This window comes from Bidens hawaiensis, unplaced genomic scaffold (assembly GCF_021521415.1).
Source record: "Bidens hawaiensis isolate Kalapana, Puna unplaced genomic scaffold, B.hawaiensis_p1.1 tig00075792_1, whole genome shotgun sequence".
Lineage (NCBI taxonomy): Eukaryota > Viridiplantae > Streptophyta > Magnoliopsida > Asterales > Asteraceae > Bidens > Bidens hawaiensis.
Window position 1 is genome coordinate 24,254 of NW_027503123.1, and position 19,136 is coordinate 43,389.

At 34.1% G+C, this 19,136-nt stretch overlaps 2 protein-coding genes across 2 annotated transcripts; one reads left to right on the forward strand and one right to left on the reverse strand.

Annotated features, from left to right (window-relative positions):
- Positions 1–4,859: 4,859 nt before the first annotated feature.
- Positions 4,860–7,245, forward strand: LOC143606597 (nudix hydrolase 14, chloroplastic-like; the record flags this gene model as incomplete). The annotated part of the gene is made up of 5 exons (XM_077082314.1): positions 4,860–4,918; positions 5,779–5,884; positions 6,485–6,655; positions 6,729–6,920; positions 7,001–7,245. Coding segments are annotated over 5 exons (762 nt in total), but the record flags the coding sequence as incomplete, so codon positions are not given.
- Positions 7,246–12,629: 5,384 nt separating this feature from the next.
- LOC143606598 (protein MODIFYING WALL LIGNIN-1-like) lies at positions 12,630–13,716 on the reverse strand. The gene is made up of 3 exons (XM_077082315.1): positions 13,595–13,716; positions 13,299–13,489; positions 12,630–12,979 (listed from the first exon to the last, which is right to left on the reverse strand). Exons 1-3 carry the CDS (start codon positions 13,688–13,690, stop codon positions 12,709–12,711), a joined length of 558 nt encoding a protein of 185 aa, XP_076938430.1. The 5' UTR covers positions 13,691–13,716; the 3' UTR covers positions 12,630–12,708.
- Between the last annotated feature and the right edge of the window lie 5,420 nt (positions 13,717–19,136).

Here is a 19,136-nt window from a genome sequence, read left to right on the forward strand (position 1 = left end):
AGATTATCCACAACATTATCCGGATTGCGTAATCCGAATATGTGGCTTAGAATGGATGTGTGGGACCCACCCCACCCCTTAAGGGAGGCCGATCAGCCCTATCCCATATTATTCATTTCATTTTCTTTTTTTTACCACATTTCACTCCCAAAACTCTCTCAAATCTCTCAAATCTTCAAGTGTTCTTCCAAGATCATCAAGTTTTAATCAAAATTTTCAAGGTATATACATGTTTTAATGCTTGATTCTTGTTTATAACTCTATAATATTGAGAAAAGGAGGTTTCCATGTGAAAGACGGGTGAAAACCCGAGATAAAACCGATTCTCGTATGATCAAGGGATGTATACAAGTTATACAAAGGATCTTGATCCAAGTAATGAGTAAAAAGAGTCGAGAACGGATTTTTACGGTTAAAACCTTTGTTTTTACTTAAAAACCGACACTTTGAAAGAAATGGTTTGATTGTTGGTATAGTTTGCTTGGTATAGTGTTGATGTGCTTGTAAGTGTTGTATCTAGCGGCTAGCAAAGGCTAGAAACCGAGATCCTTGCGATCTAAAGCTAGAAAACACAAAATAGTTCGGTTTTCGTGTGTTTATGAAAAATGGACAGATTGTTGTGTGCTTAGAGTTGGGTCACGAAATTTCACAGAGATGATCTACACATGAAAATATGAGATCTGTGAATTTTTGGTAATTTTTAGATAAAAGATGAATATTTGGTGAATTTAATGCTCGGTTTTGGCCAAAAATAGTGAAAAATAGCAAAACATGATGACAAATTCTGGAAAATTTAAGATAAGCTTTTTATAACATATAAAAGTCACCCACAAAATTTGAGCTCAGTTGGAAAAGTCTAAGTAGGCTTTTCGGTGAAACGAGTTCTAGGGCTTTCTAGCTCGGTTTTGGGTGAAAATGGCTTGAAAAATAAGTTTTAAATTCTGGAAAAATTCCAGGAAGTTATGAGGATGATAGAGATCATCCCAGAAAAATTTGGGATTTTTCTAAAGTGTTTTGGTATTTTTGATATATTTAGTGTTTTAATAAGATCTAAAAAAATAGATAAATAAATGTAAATATAGGAAAATAAATCTGGGAAAATTCCAGAAAGTTATGAGGATGATAGAGATCATCCCAGAAAAATTTGGGATTTTTCTAAAGTGTTTTGGTATTTTTGATATATTTAGTGTTTTAATAAGATCTAAAAATAGATAAATAAATGTAAATATAGGAAAATAAATCTGGGAAAATTCCAGAAAGTTATGAGGATGATAGAGATCATCCCAGAAAAATTTGGGATTTTTCTAAAGTGTTTTGGTATTTTTGATATATTTAGTATTTTAATAAGATTTAAAAATAGATAAATAAATGTAAATATAAGAAAATAAATCTGGAAAATTTTTACAAAATTCCTTACTGTCAAATTAAGTTTTGTGCAAAATTTCAAGACCCGAGACTAATCGGGTAATTATTTGTGCTAAAAAGAACATAAAAACAAGTTTTTAAAGCTTAAATCGTGTAAACCGGCAAGGTTCCCATAAGCGAGCTGACTGGTACATGAAAACTCTAAAAATGGACTATTTCATAAATCTAAGTAAATTAAGTAAAAATAAATCATCCGAAAATAATTCGGATGATTTGGGTAATTTTACCCGATTATACCGTTTCCGGCACCGAAATACCGGAAACGGGCCCCACGGCCAAACGGGGTGTCAAACCGAGCTATAATTTCATCACTTTAACTAAATTTACTGTCAAACTCTAAGCAATGTCACAATCTGAGTCCTTAGAAGTGTCACGGGGTTAACATTGTCCCCGAATCGAGTACAGTACTGGGTTAACAATGTTCCCAGATGTACCGATTGATACGTATTTAAGTTATGGGAATTATATAGTAACGACTAGATATTATATTACAGATCCAGGCACGTAGCTGTTCCTTATATTACTCACCGACTCACAAAAAGGTGAGTTTTCACGAGCCTCTTTTAATGAATTGTTTTAATTATATTTTCCCGGGGCGGAAAACATGTCTTATTTAAGTATTTAAGTACATACCGATCGTATGGAAATACTTGTACATTTATATATATATGGTCTAATGCATAGAATATACAAAATGTTTATCATGTGTTATTGTTCTGGGGTAACATAGTTCCCAGGGGTTATTATTGTTCTGGGGTAACATAGTTCCCAGGGGTTATTATTGTTCTGGGGTAACATAGTTCCCAGGGGTTATTATTGTTCTGGGGTAACATAGTTCCCAGGGGTTATTATTGTTCTGGGGTAACATAGTTCCCAGGGGTTATTATTGTTCTGGGGTAACGTAGTTCCCAGGGGTTATTTTTGTTCTGGGGTAACATAGTTCCCAGAAAGTTAATGGAAATGTCCTGGGGTAACATAGTTCCCAGCATGATTATATTGTTAATAAATGATTATTAAAATGATTTGTCAGTGTTTATTTAAATTAGTGAAACTCACCAACTATTCGTAGTTGACCCGTTTTCTTTACATGTTTTCTAGGTATGCCCAAGTTGGAATGATTGATATGTGCTTAACTATCTGTGCTACCTGTTGGAAGCTTGCTGCTCTATGTTTTGTAATGAATTTATTAATGTCTTATCGGTAAAATATGTGTGTAACACCTAGACAGTAATGAAACTCGCAACAATGTAATATGTTATAAATTAATGTAGTGGTATTTTCTTTATAAGCAATGCTGTTGATATCAGATGTGTCTGTTGCATCCCGTGTACGTTTCCGCTGCGGTTACGGGGTGTTACAGATTCCCTTCAAATCGGGAAGAATATGAGAGAAACGAAAATTGATCAAACTAAATATAACTAGAATTACTATGTTGCCCTCACCTTGTGTCATTTGTATCTCATGCCATAAGCTTCTTTCCCTTTTCCACTAACCAAACCTATCCTGCCATTGAACAACACAGTACTTCGATGCCCCAGGCACAGACCACACCTGGATCTCAACACTCGTATCAACCCATCTTTATCAAGTATTCTTAATTTATTCTAACACTTTGTTTTGATTTTGCATATTTAGGGATTAATAACCATCTGAGGAAGGATTAATATGTTTCTTTTATAGCACTTGAATTAATTATGTAGTAAAAGAATGTTAGAGGTATTTGTTATGAATGCTTTGTTATTTGTCAAATAGTTTGCTCTTTGTTAATTGGCACTCGATCTTGACTCAGGTTCGGCTCGTTTACTATTTATTAGAAAAACTTATATTTTTATAATTATTTATATAAAAATGATAAGCTCGTTAAAGCTTGCGAGCCGGCTCGAGCTCGGGCTCGTTTATTAAACGAGCTTATTTTTAGGCTCGAGCTCGTTTAGGCTCAGCTCGATCGACCTTTTTCACGTGCCAATATCGAGTAGCTTGGCTCGTTTGCACCCATGTTTGGATAAATAGGTTTTATGTTTCTTAAATTGGTTATAGTTTAGTTTACTTAACAGTAAATTTATTTTGTTGCTTAGTTGTGGCAGACTAGGAGAACTCAGCTCATGTTCATATGGCAGACTATTTTAGTAATTAGAAGTAGAGTATGAACAAATAAGTCCACACACTGAGTTGTATTTTACTGAACCTTTTAGTTTCATTATCATTAAACCAACAAATGAAACCATTCCTTGCAAGTGCTTGCAAGTGTTTAGACCAATAAATCAATAGTTGCCGATAAATAATAAAAATACATAGAAATTAATAATACAAAGATTTTAATGACTGCAAGGATAAATGTTGTGAAACACATTCTGCTATCTTTTTGACAAATTGGAATGTTTTAAGATGTGTTTTTGTTTTAATTTTACTAAAAGGATATAATAGTAAAAATGTAATTTTCTTTTCATTTCCTTTCATCTCAGGAACATATAAAATGCTTATTTTCCTTTCACTTTCATGAAACCCGGAAACACAAAAGAAAATTCTAACTTTTCCTTCCCTTTCTATTATAATTTTTTTACCTTTCATTTCTCTTATTAAATGAAAGTTGGGAAAGTAGTGTAAGGTGCTGTTTGTTTTTCCTCAAAAGCACTTCTCCACCTCTTTTGTCTGCACTGAGAAGAGGGCGCGCAGACGTTGGGCTCTGCAGTGTGTTTGTTTTTCCGAAGACGTTTCATTAAAAAACGTCTGCGCGCCCTCTTCTCCCAGAAGTGTTGGTATTGTTACTTCTCACCTCTTCTAACCAATTTCTTTCCATCTTTCTTATTCCATCAGACACTCCCAAACCCTAATCCCCTCATCCTCTCCACTGCCACCCAACTCACCCACCATCAACCCGTCACTCCACTGCCGCCCAACTCTCCCACCGCTGCAACCCCATCTCTCCACTGCTCCAGCGCCGCCGCCCCACCGCCGCAACCTGCCGCTGCCGCTCTACTGCTCCAGTGCCGCCCCACCGCTGCAACCCCGCCGTCCTCTATTCCCCCATATCAGGTTTAATTTCATACCTTTTGTTACTATTGATGTTTGGTGTGTAGGTTCTATTATTATTGAGTTTGGTGATTTTAGGGTTTATTGAACCAGATTATGCTATCTCGTAGTGGTTAATACATGTTTTGATTGATTTTGGTGATTGTTAGGGCTTATTGAACCAGAGTGTGTGTTTGTTTGTCTCGTGGTAATGAATACGTCTTTTGATTGTTATTTTTATGCTATAAACATTTTCATGATTTTACTTGATAATTGTTGCTATGTTAGGCGTTAGTTTGTGGAAAAGATAGTTGCTTTGAAGTTACTTGAACTGTGAATGCTAGCTAATATATCAAACATTAACTTGTTATATGTCTTCTGAGATTAGATTAGATTAGATTTAGAATAGTTTTGGTAGTCTGCAGTTATTAAAAACAAACAGTCTTCTTGTTGCTGCACCCGGTGTTTCTGATACCGACTTCAGGTCAGGCTACTCTTTTTTATTTCTTATTTGTTTATACTCACATCTTGCTTTTAATTTGTGCGTAGAGGGAAATTTATAAGAAAATGAGAATTTATGTTGGTATGTTATGGTATTTTCCCATTTAAATTTGACATGTCGAGCCAAATTTTGGAAAACTAAAACTGATTGCCCAAGAATTAAAATTGACTGATTTATTAAACACGGAAATTGTTTAAATCAAAGATTTACCTGTTTTTACGATGAAAATGACAAAAATTTAAAAACTTTTGAAAGAGTTGAGCTTGAATTAGGGAATTTGGGTTAGCGGGTTGGGCAAATCGTGTATGGCAGTTTGTCACATGTTTCGGTCCCTTGCTTATGGGCCCGGCAACTCTGAGGGTAGCCCAACTAATATCCTTTTATAAATGGGCTTCTTTCTAGCCCATTTTCCTCTATCTAGTTGGTTCATGTACGAGTCTGCTAGCTTCTGGATCGCTCATAGAATCATGAATCTTGAATCCACGCCTTTTAAATAGTTCTCTTGGCATAAACTAACAAGCATTGTACCATGGTTTATTGTTTTTGACCATTTCACCAGGCAATAATTTTTCAAAATGCTACTGATTTGATAATCTGCAATTCTAGATAATATATCAAATTCAACATATTAGGTTTATACTATTTTTTTTAATTTCCACCTCAGCAAAGTTGAAATAAGATAACTGGAGAAAGAATGATATACTTACAAAAGTTAACATCATTTTGACTAGTGTCTGATAGGATGATTTGGATGCTAATTGAACATGAAAATTATATTAAATAACACTTCGAAAGAAAAACTTGATAATTTTATTTCACAATATAACAGTTAAAGCTTGCAGGAATGCTATTGGTTGCTCTTTATTTGAGCAGTGGTTAAAGAATATTCAAAGTGAGAAAGGGCTCCTTGCAGATGGATCTTTGTCTTTAAAAAAAGTTCTCATTCAGGTATTATCGTAAAGAAAATACATCTATTTTTTTGTGTGCGGGTGCTAGGCATGTATACGAACCAAACCAAACGTTCAATGAACATGTCGTGAACCATCGGTGGGAAGTCTGTTTATGTTTTTTTATTTAATAAATTACGTAACTTGAACAAAAAAAAATTGTTCATTTAGTTAAAAGGACGAACATGAACACTTTTCTCGCTCGCTCATCTATATTCGTGAAGGTTTGCTCATTTGAACTTGTTTATGCTCATTTGTGCTCGGTAGTTTATGTTTGTTTCAGTTTGTTCATTAATATACTTACTCATTACAATTTTTTTGGCCCATTACAACTTGATCTAGTTTTGATAACTCTTTAGAGCAACACATTATTTTTTACTGGTTTTAGCTCAGTGATGTTCGTTCATTTACGTTCACGAACTTGCGTTTATATTGTTATAGAAAAACAAACAAACACAAACATGTTCATTTTCTTAATGAATGAACACGGACTACATTCGGATAACGGGCATACTCCGTTCGTGTTCATTTGGTTCGTTTACACGCCTAGCCAGTGCGATACGTCTGTTACGTCTGATCTCTATGCGTTTTGTAAAATTAGGGGGTGGACATGTTTGGCAAGAGAGTCGGCTTTCTCAAATTTAAAGCTGATGTCATCGATAAGGACACTGGACAAAACGTTCCAGGTATTGTTTTTGCAAGAGGCCCGGCTGTAGCTGTTCTAATCCTGCTGGAATCCGAAGGGAAAATTTACACTGTGCTTACCGAGCAGGTAAAGTGTATAATATGCATTTAAAATTATAATATTATGATTTTAATCATATTTAAATATGATAATATTTAAGGTTAGGGTGCCTGTGGGGAGGCCAATGTTGGAGCTGCCAGCTGGCATGTTGGATGACAATGTAGGTGATATTTTTGGTACAGCTTTACGCGAGGTCGAAGAAGAGACTGGCATTGAATTAAAACTTGAAGACATGGTTGATCTCACGTCGTTTCTGGACCCTTCCACCGGAAACAAAGTTATCCCCTCGCCGGTATTATAATCTTAGCAACATTAATAAACCAGATGTTTTGAATTTTGGCAACAATAATCTGTTTGATGTTTTGTTGGTAGGGTGGATGTGATGAGGAACTCAGTTTACTTCTGTACAGAGGAAGCGCAAGTGCGGATGTGGTTAAAGAGTTGCAAGGAAAAGAAACCGGGCTCAGGGAACACGGTGAGCTGATTAAAGTGCATGTGGTTCCTTATGATGGACTTTGGCGTTTGACCCCTGATGCTAAAGTGTTAATGTCGGTCGCAATATATGAAATGGCCAAAAAAGAAGGCTTGTTGCCTCACAAAAACTGATCAAGTACGATGTAATTGATTTCACAAATGTGGTCACAGGTACAACCCTGGTAAGAACAAAAGAAATGAAACACATCTTATGGGCAACAAAAATGTCAACAAAATATTATCTTTCCCTTTAGGCAGACCCTCAATGAAATCCATGGTAATGTTGTTAACCGCATTTTGCGGCTTGATTTTCCGTCTGCCTTTTGTAGACAGTTTTTTAATTGAATCTATCAACTTGAATCACTGCTTTTGCTGAAAAGGTGTAGCGATCTTAGTATCTAACAAATGTTTTTAGACAGCTAATAAGTGTAAATGTTATTAGTATGTAAATAGAAGTGTATGCTTTGGCAGTTATGTGTTTGCACAAACCTTAGATGGGCTAGTATTCCAGTTCAATTACACCAAAGATACATTTATTAAATGGTGTATGTAGAGGTGCACAACAAACCCGAACCTGAAACCGGACCCGAAATAAAAACCCGGAACCGGTTTTTATAATACCCGGGTTTTTAATACCCGAACTGGACCCGATTTGTACCCTGTAATACCCGAAAACCCGAACCGCTTCCATACCCAGAACCGGGTATTTCAAATACCCGATAAAATCTTAAAAATACCCCTAAAAAGTGCAAACTTATAAAAAACCCAATCTATGCCCGAAAAATACCCGGAAAAAAACCCGAAAATATCCGTAAATAGGGTTTTTTCAATACCCGATAATAGGGTATTCAAATACCCGGTTTTAGAATATCCGGTTCTATACCCGACCAGAACCCGATGAATAGGGTATGGTTTTAGAGACAACACCCGACCCGCACCCGACCCGATTATTACCAATACCCGGCCATACCGTTCCCGGACATACCCGAACTCGGTTCCATACCCGAAACCGGGTATTTAAAAAAACACGATTTGTACACCTCTAGGTGTACGGGTCGGTTTTGGGGTCATATTGGACCATTTATGTGTTTCTGAAAATTGTCTAAAACTGTCTAGTTTCTGCTTTTTTTTCCGGCTTCAGTTTGGTTTTGATTTTTTCAGTTTTACCATATAGGCATGATATTTTTGGGCCAGAAATTTATTGGTCGAGAATAATAAATTGGGACCTAAACTTGATATTTACTAATTAACTGATGTATATTTTTGCTAAAACTTTGAATATTTACACCCTCTTTGATATTAATTCAAAAATACTAAAATATATATATAAGTAATGTAATTTGTGTTCCTCTGGTAAGTTCCCAATGACTTATGTTTTAAAAATAAAATAAAATTTTAGTTTTAAGATTAAAAATAATTTAAACTATAATTTTAATAATTTAACTACAAATTAAAATTTATTAACTTAAACTTTAACTAATTAACTGATAATAATTCATACTAAAAATTCAGCTCTTAACTTTCATTTTCATTGCAAATAACAATTGCATTTACAGAATTATCATAAATCAATACTTATTTTTTGCTCACAAAAACAATGTGATTTTCCATCTCGTTTCATAATCATCAATACTAACGAAATAAAGTAAAGAAATATAATATTTATATGAGTGAACGAACATGACAAAACAAACATGTAATATAGCCATTTACTTGGATAAATTGTTAGTAAAGATTATAATTATTATTGCCAGCAAGTTATAGCTTACAATTTAGATTATAAAATTTTAGAAGTTAACTATGGTTTTAGTCCCTGATGTTTGATCAGATGCTTGCTTTTTATTCAAAAGATAGAAATGAACATTTGATCTCAAATACTGTACTCGTACCCGTACCGATTTAACTTATTCAATACTGGTATTTATACTCATTTTTGTTGAATTTCGGTACATGTACAATCGGATACATGTATGGGTACGTTTGGTATTTTGTACATGTTTGGAATATATAGGGGTTTAGATGAGATTCTTCATATTCAATATATAAAATAAATTCTCTAACCATGTTATTATTGAACAACAACCAAACGTTTCTTTATATCTATCTTTACTAATAAATTAAAATAATGAAGATGATGTGTCAGTATCATATTCCTTCTTGACTAATTTTTCCCGCTCAAATTCATATTCTTCTTTTATAGGCATTTTAGAAACTTTCCATACTACAAATAAAGATTAAATATATTCTAAAATTGGACAATTACTAATTAAATAAATTATGTTTATTGTAATCTAAATGAGAAAAAATAAAACTAAAATTGAAACTGAAATATTTAACCAACTTCAATTTTAATTATAATATATAATAACTAGTTTTAGAGCCCGTGTAACATACGGGATTATCTAAATTATAAAATTACAAATGAAGAAAATAATTACATAACGCATATGAAAAAATGTATTATATCTATGTTTATATCTATACTATGTGTATATAAATTGATTATACTTATATCACGGAATAATTTCTTTTAATTGAATTTAATAAAAAATACACGTGCAAAAACGTGCCCGAGAACGCATATTGAAACTTTCATTGTCAGTATCATATGTATACTTGAAAAAATTCAGGAATAAGACTTCTCATACAATAATCATATAATAGTAGTTCTGACCACTAAGTATAATTTCTGAAGGACTATTATATTTATTAATGTATTTATCAATTTACAACCCATAGAGGAAGAGAACATTAAATTATAACGACGGATGTTCTTCAAAAACTATGTTTTTCTGAGCCAAACCATGAAAAAGATTTTGATAAGTTTGACAACATAAAAAATAACATGTTAACCCATTATGTTTTGTGAATATTTTGCTTTATTTGAGCATAGTTTTGCATGACATGCTTCCCATAAAACGTTCTGATCACCATTAAAGGAAAAGTTAATGTTGACACAAATGTTTTAAATTTGATACAAGTTAGAAGATTGATATGTCTGGGGGTGGCATGTCGTAAGCGTTCACTAACTACTCTTAAATTTTAATAGTCGAGAGAAAAATAGCCAATTTACCAAATCCCAAACCTTTTGATTTTTTCCAAAAATGTCATTGAAGATAAATTTGAAACGAAAATCATGTTTAAAATTCTAACTTTCATCTGTTTGACATTTCAAGTCAACACTTTGAAGCCGTGATAAATTTGACGATAAATCTATTTGCATTCTCAAACTTTTAAAAAAACTTAGATTTCTCATATTTGACCCATAACCAATTTTGACCCAAATGTAGTTAACTTGTACCAAACAATCTATTTAACAATATTTTACTATAAAAACCGAATTTAAGTTCCACAAAACCCGTAATAATTCTTAATAAAAAACCAATAAATTAAATATGATAAGCTTTGTTATATATAAAAGTGATGGGTGTATATTTACTAAATTAATTGAAAAAATAAATTGATAGATTTAGAGCACATATTTATAATTTATAAATTTATATAATAATTTACAATAACAATAATAATAATAGATAAATGGATTGATCTTTAAAATATGGATCAACTTTTAAGCATAGATTTATGATTTAATAATTTAAAAAATTACTTTGTAAAATGAAAGCATGTTTGAGTTTCGTTTTTCTTTATAATATTCAACAATATACATAGTAAAATATGTTAATGATAACATTTAAAATTATATATTCTTTTCAATATTTAACAAACATGGTTTGTTCTTAATTTTTGGATTTCACATAGTATTCCGAAATATATAGTAAAATAATATGTTAATATTTATTTTTATAAAGTTATAAAAATATATAAATATAATATAAATAAAATGTAAAAGGAAAGTGAATATGGACATTTATTGGAGTCAATTAAGATTTTTGGAGGGAAAAAAATTATGAGGTTTAACCATAAATTGACACATGTCACAATTATTTTACTTTATTAGAATAGGTAGATACAACCGAATCTACCAATAATAATAATATATGATTTCCAATATTACGTTTTCATTTACAAATCAAATCACTTCTCTTATATCTTAATCCTTAATATCATAACTTTAATTTGTGACATAATCTTACTATTCTAATAAAAAAAATATTGATTATGTGTCTTAACCACATTTAATCATAGTCTAAATTTCCCTCATAATTCTATAATCTATTATCTCATGAATCATAACGATTCATAAGTTATGGGTCAAAACCATTTTGACAAAAATGTTATAACTAAAAGAATTGGAAGAAAAATTAGGCTAGAAGTGTAAAACTAAGTAGATTCATTTTATCATTTGTTTATTTTATCTAGCCCTAAAACCTGATACACGAGATTTCTCTATGTTTAAATTAATAAAACGAATTATTTGAAACAAATAAAAAACACATTACAAAAAATACTAAAATACCTACTAGAAACAATAGGGAGTCTAAAATTTTTAAAATTTATAAATTAAAAAAAAATCTCTTCGTATACCATATTTCAAAATTTAAAATTTACACGAGTTGTAAAACTGAGATTCTAGAACTTTTATTTTTTGTCCTGCATATTTTATTTTTTTATTACATTTAATTTGTGTCTTTATTTTAAAAAATGCACCTTATTATTTTTTATCATTGACAAATCCTGTGTAATACTCGGGTTCTAAAACTAGTTAAGTAATATAACATTCAATAATCAAACCAACAAACAAATCACTTAAAGTCAACGACTAAATTAAGGTTCTTCAATCTTATCATTAAATCGACGACCCATTTGGTATTTGTACTAATTGGTATCCGTCACGTACCTGTGCAAGTACCGATGCTCGGACTAACTCAGGTTGTTTGTTACTTGTACATGTATCAGTTTTAAGATCGTCGAAGATTTAGAAATAAAAAAGCAAATTGGTATAAAAACGGGTACCGTACCCAAATACTCGTACCATAGCGAAAAGTTTGGTACAAGTATTGGTACATGTTTTTATTGGTTTTTGGTGCGGGTACAATCGGATACGGGTATGAATAAAGGTACTGTCCCAAGCTCATCCCTATAAAAAGCAAACTTTCTTTTTTCTCTTTTTTTTTCTTATTATTTTTTTAATCAACTAGTTTCATTTTTATCTCACTTTTAGTCCAACAAACCAACCCCATTAAATAACTCTAATAAGTAGAAAGGTATGAAAGACCATTTCTTTTATTTTGCATGCAACTAGCTAGGAAAAAAATATAAATCTTACCAAACGGACTTTCTAATTGTTGGAATGACATTGCTTCAAGATATGCCAATTGGCCATGTTCACTATATTCGTGGATGCATCATGCATGTGGATTCAATCGTCTTTAGTCTTTACAATCTTCCTACTCAATGTGACTAACATGATAGTTGTAGAGCATCGTAAACGAAGCAACAAATTAAAAGGTTAATCTGTTAACCTAAAATATCGATGAACTCGATTACAAAAACTAGGAATCCACAACCATTGATCAAGGAACACCCCAGTTTAAATATTTATTCTTTATCCTCATGTGTTACATACAATATGATCACCATAACGCGCAAACAATAAAAAACGGTTCTAAAATAATCAAAAAACCATTAGTTGAGGAGAGTTCGGATTAGCCGGAACTCTTCTCTAGATCTTGGTCTGTTGTAGACGGGATTGCAATTGGAGGGCTTGTGGGATTTTCTTCTCTGGATGACATTAAGGTAACATAAGCAGCAATCCCAAAAACCGCACTTAAAAGAGCTAAAACAGCTCCTGATGCATAGATCCCAGGCTTCACAACATAACATGTAATATAACCATATGAATCAAACTGTTCATCTGTTTCATTGTTGATTCCTGCGGCGGCCAGCAATAGAACCACGGCTATAACTGAAGCTACCCTGAATGTTAAACAAAAAACTTTGTACTATTTTTCAATGTAACAATAATCAGGGCGAATTACTACTGTAACGAAACTGCTAGACTAGCCATATTGATCATGGATTGGACAAAATGGCTCTTGACATTTTTGTTTACTTAAATATCATTTAGCTCTTCTTTCAATCTCCAGAAAGAAAATTTGCCGCGTGGGAAGCAAATTTGTTGCCCCATGACTCATCAGTAATTTTAAAAAGTCAAGACTATTTTGTTAATTATCTTGATCAAAATGGCTATTTTGGTGACTTTCCCTAACAAAAACAATGAGGTGGTTGCCAATACCATGACAAGACATAAAGAAATTTTGAAATTGGAGTCGAATTAGGGTCACTACGACAACAAGTACTTCCACAAAAGGTGACGGTTATGTAAATTCGTGTAACGATTGCAAACACAGCTGCTATGATTCCTAGGGCAAGAGCTGGACTACTTGGATAAAAACATGAATCACCCTCAATATAAACATCCGAATCCTGCATGCATATATGCCCACACCATTTACATTGTTAAAAATTAAAATACTTGCTAAGTTTCATTTCAAAGGAAATATATATATGCTATTCGATAGTGTTTGTTACCTTAACCCTGGTGGCCTCCGCTGCAAAACCGGTGGCCGCAGATATTATTCCGAGGCCTGCCACAAGTACACAGAAGCCTACCGATCTGCTCTCCATCTCTGAGTTGTGTGTGGCCTGTTGAGTGTATGTAAAGAAGTCTGTGGATGAAGAAAGCTTGAGACTAAAAGTGCACGTATATATAGATGGATGTTACCATAAAGTTAGCTTGGAACTTTGTTTGACATGTACGCGAGTTGATATCAAAGACATGAAAAAGAAAACTTTTTATTTTCTTATCTATCTTAAATCTATAATATATATAAACAAAAATATAAAAATTAATATATGATTTCTTTAAAAAAAAACGGGTCATGGGTCTCACCAAACCCATATAACTTTTAAACCGGGTTATAACGTCTCATTCGTTTGTGAAACCCTTTCATCATCAAATACTAAGTATATTATTAACTTTTATACAATAAATAAAATTAAAATTCAAAAAATATATAAAAATTATAAACGAATAATGTAAAACAGGCTTCTTATGCATTTGACCCGAATTCACGGGTATGAGTGTCACCAAACCCAGATAACCCTTAAACGGGTTATAACATCGCATTAAATAAAAAGTTAATCTCACCAAATATATGATATCAAAATCCTATAAAATATGGATATACTATAATTTAATATCTCTTTAAAAAATATTTTTAAGATTTATAATTAAAAAAATAATTTTATAGTAAAAAAATAAACAGGTCATGGGTCTCATTAAACCCAGATAGTTTTTGAATCATGTTATAATATCTCATTTATTTGTGAAGCTCTTTAATCATCAAATACTAAGTGTATTATTAACTTTTGTATAATAAATAAAATTAAAATCCAAAAGATATATAAATATTATAAACGAATAATGTAAAACCCCCGTAATACGGAGATAAAACCTAGTTACAACAATATATTGGGTTAATTGATACGCTAGGAGCAACGTATTTGAATTTCCAACAGAACTTATAATAATGCATTTGTATTTCATTGTTAATACAAAAATAATAACTATAAGCAATTAGGAACCAAAGGGCCTTTGGTATATTATAATATTTTATTGTTATTGAATTAACTGGCTGATCATTGTTGTCATGATACATATTAAGCAAGTTCGGGATGTACGGAGTGCACACTTGCTTTAGTCTATTATGATGTTAGGGGCGAAGCCCCCTGACGAACGGGGGCCCTAGGCAGCGCCCACGGTAGTAGGGTCCTAGGGACGGCAACCCCTAGCAAGGTCCAAATAACAGTTAATCCAATTACACTAAAATACTAATTTATGATTATGTCACACATAATCATAATTTTATTTTGGAGGTATATTTATATAACTTAAAATTTGAATTATAACTACCTAAGAAAGTTATCATAATCGTAACTATTCTTGCAGATATACATGACGCTCCATTAAATTGATCGTCTCTATGGTTCATCGTCCTCACAACATCATACCAATTACTTGTCTCAAATTCAGAGTGCCACCCGATTAAAGTATTTTAGAGAACCGCCGAAGTAACTTTTAACTTGAAAGTTATCATATGACTCAGTGAATAATCAAGGTTGCAATTCTAAAATCACCAACATATTAGCATCAAGGTGTTGAATAAAACTCTGAATTTTCAAGTTAGTAAACAGTGAGTGTTCGATCACATCCCATGGGTGACAAAGAAGTTCGTTAACAAAGCGATTAGGATAATATTAATTAAAACAATTTATAACTATAGAAAGTATTTGATACGACCCAGTTATCCGTTAACCCGAATACGCAGATCCAACCCATTAATAACTCAGAAGTTTATTCAATTAATGACCCAATCAACAAAACAATTGGATAAGAAGTTGGAAGTATTCAAAGTTGTTATTTGCTTTTCCCACGTTTTATTTGCATGCATGTAGTTAGAGAGTGGTCCTACCACTACTCCACTTTCCATATTTCTTGCATAAGTTTAGGATCCCATGTTTACATATTTACATTATCATACTGCATCCTTTCCTATTTAAGTTGTAATTTTGCATTGAAAAATTAGAGAAGAAAATTGTTCCAAATCTTGTGTTCTTTGCAATTTAATTAAGAGATTGGTTATCTCGAAATTAACCTCTATCATTGGTGCTTTCATTCTTGAACTCCCCATGGCTCCCAAGAAAGACACTTCCACATCCGCCTCCGATGAAGGTCTCCAACCAGTTCTTGATCGGCTCGATGCCCATACCACCCACATGATCACCCAGTTTGCTACCATACACACCACCCTCAACACCACCCTTGCTGGCCTGGCCGACGCCATCTCCAACCTTCCAACTGCCATGTCCCTTGTTGCTTCTTCTAACCCACCACCGCCAAATAACCCTCCGCCAAACAATCCGCCGCCGAACACTCCACCGCCAAATAACCCTTCTCCAAACAATCCGCCGCCGCACCAGCCCCCACCAAACAACTCCGCTATGCGACCACCAAAAATCCACTTGCCAACTTTTGACGGTTCCATCCATCCTGCCCAACGCCTTTCGTTGGCACAGTTTTACTTCACCGGTGATGCCCTGAGTTGGTACAAATACCTTGCCAATAACCGATTTTTGGGCGCATGGCCAATATTTTTACGGGCTCTCGAACTTCGATTTGGCCTGTGGGATTATGAAAACCACCAAGCTGCCCTCTTCAAACTCATGCAAACCACCACAGACTGCCTACCAAGCTGCTTTTGAGAAATTGTGCAATCGGGTTGTCGGACTCTCTAATGAGGCCCTCCTTAATTGCTATATCTCGGGACTTAAACAAGAAATCCAAGCCGAGCTAGCTATGTTACGTCCCACTACCTTACATCAAGCATATGGGTTGTCTAAATTAATTGAAGATAAGCTTGGTTGTTTCCCAATTTCTCCATAATTTTCCACACCATTACCCCCTGTCACCCCCATCAGTAGCATCTTCTTCCCTAACACTACACAATATTCCCTCGCTTCCGGCTCCATTACCATCACCCACAACCTTACCTACTGCCCGATTATCACCAAAACAACTTCAACAGCGTGCGCCTCGGGTCTTTGTTTCCTTTGTCCTACCAAGTACCATCCCGGTCATTGGTGTGACCCGCCTCAGTTTTTGCTCATAGCAGACAATGACTCAGAAACTCTGAACACTAATGTTACACCACTTGTTAACATTCTTGAGGAGGCACCCAACGTCCCGCGCTTTATGGCCCTCTTGCCGGCAACGTTTTATGGCCTTGCGCCTACTACCGCGTTGCGTCTCACGGGATTTGTCAACCAAAAACCGCTTCACATTCTTGTGGATTCTGGCAGTTCTTATAACCTTATTCAGCCTAAAGTAGCTGCTGAATTTCACCTTCCAGTCCAGCTCGCACCACCCTTTCCAGTACTCATCGGCAATGGTGAACCATAATTTGTACGGGTTATTGCTCAAACGTTCCCCTCACACTTCACTCGGCTTCCTTTAAGGTTAAGTTGTTTGTTTTACCGTTCAAGGGGTTCGACGTCATCCTCGGGTTCGATTGGCTACGTTCATTAGGCCCGGTTACCGCTGACTTTTCCGTGCCTTCCCTTACCTTTCAACAGGGCTGCAACACTGTCACCTTGAAGGGTTCCACTTCTGTCTCCTCCTAAACCACCTACAGCAAAAATTTCGGACCTTGAGGACAAGGTCAATCTTCATGGGCGGGGTATTGATACGAACCAGTTATCCGTTAACCCGAATACGCAGATCCAACCCATTAATAACTCAGAAATTTATTCAGTTAATGACCCAATCAACAAAACAATTGGATAAGAAGTTGGAAGTATTCAAAGTTGTTATTTGCTTTTCCCACGTTTTATTTGCATGCATGTAGTTAGAGAGTGGTCCCACCACTACTCCACTTTCCATATTTCTTGCATAAGTTTAGGATCCCATGTTTACATGTTTAAATTATCATACTGCATCATTTCCTATTTAAGTTGTAATTTTGCATTGAAAAATTAGAGAAGAAAATTGTTCCAAATCTTGTGTTCTTTGCAATTTAATTAGGAGATTGGTTATCTTGAAATTACCTCTATCAGTATTGAAATATTTTTTATTTGTATTATGTAGGTCCTCGGTATTCCCGATTTCACACTATCAAAACAACCAATTTTAGGCGTCACTAAACAAATTAAAACAACCAGATCCAGGTGATGGAACTGGGTATGAAAGGATGGTCAATTAATTTGATTATTCAATTACAATGTGAGGTTACATATACTAGAGAATGAGCAAAGATCAAGGCATAATAATAGGCCTAAGATCAAGGGAAATAAACACAAGTAATTACAAGATGTTACATATCAGGAAGTTAGAAAAATTCAAATATGGTCTTGGGGGAAACCGTAGATTGATGCTAGGTTTTGTTGACTGGATCCGGTTGGGATTTAATTATCTCTCCTTAAGATGGACGATCGAGAAAGAAGTCTAATCTTGGATAATAAATCGTTTTAGAGTGTTTTGAGTAGTGGTTTTGTTAAGGCATCTGCTAATTGCACATCTCCTTTAATGTGAGTTACTCGTATAATGCCGGATTGCACCTTTTCACAAACAAAATGAAAATTGAGTGCAAGGTGTTTTCATTCTTGAGTGAAAATAAGGATTTTCTAAGTAGCGGGTTGCACTTAGATAGTCACAATAGATGGTTGGGGTTATAATGAATTTATAGCCTAGCTCGGTCATTAAAGGATGATCTATTGTACCTTGGTCGTAGTTGACCCGACGGTTTGAAATTCAGCTTTGGTAGATGATCAAGCCAAGGTTGGTTGTTGCTTTGAAGTCCGTGCAATTGGGTTTGAACCAAGATAAACAACATAAACCGTTGTACTTATATATGTTTCTTTGTCACCTCCAATTCGCGTATGTAAAAGCATGCACTTGTAAAGGTGATTACGACGAATGAGCAAACCATGATGAAGTGTCCCATCTAAATAACAAAGTAATCTTTTTAGAGCATCCCGATGGACGTTTGTAGGGAGGTGCATGAAATGTGATAATTTATTTACTGCGAAAACAGCATCAAGACGAGTTAAAGCTAATTATTGTAAGGCCCTAATGGTGGACCTATATTCAGTGGGATTAGGTAAATAAGACCTGTCGATGATGTTATAATGGACCAACATTGTCATAGGTGTAGGTCCGGTTTGGAATCAGTCATGTTAGTTTTATTAAGAATATCACGTATGTATTTGCTTTGGGAAAGGAAATGACCATCATAAAGTAAGGTAGGTTGCCCAACTCCTTTAGGGAAAATTTGGTGGCAAACGATTTAATGAAAGACGAAATAAGTGAAGGGTTAGGACCGGTGATGATAATATCATCAACATAAACGAGAATGCAAATAGGGGAGTGTGTGGAGCAATGAACGACAAGAGAAGGATTAGAAGTAGTAGGTTTAAAATTATTTGAGTTGAGAAAAGATTTAAGTTCGTTTTACCAATCTCAGGAAGCTTATTGAAGACCATAAATAGACTTGTTTAATTTACAAACATGATTTGC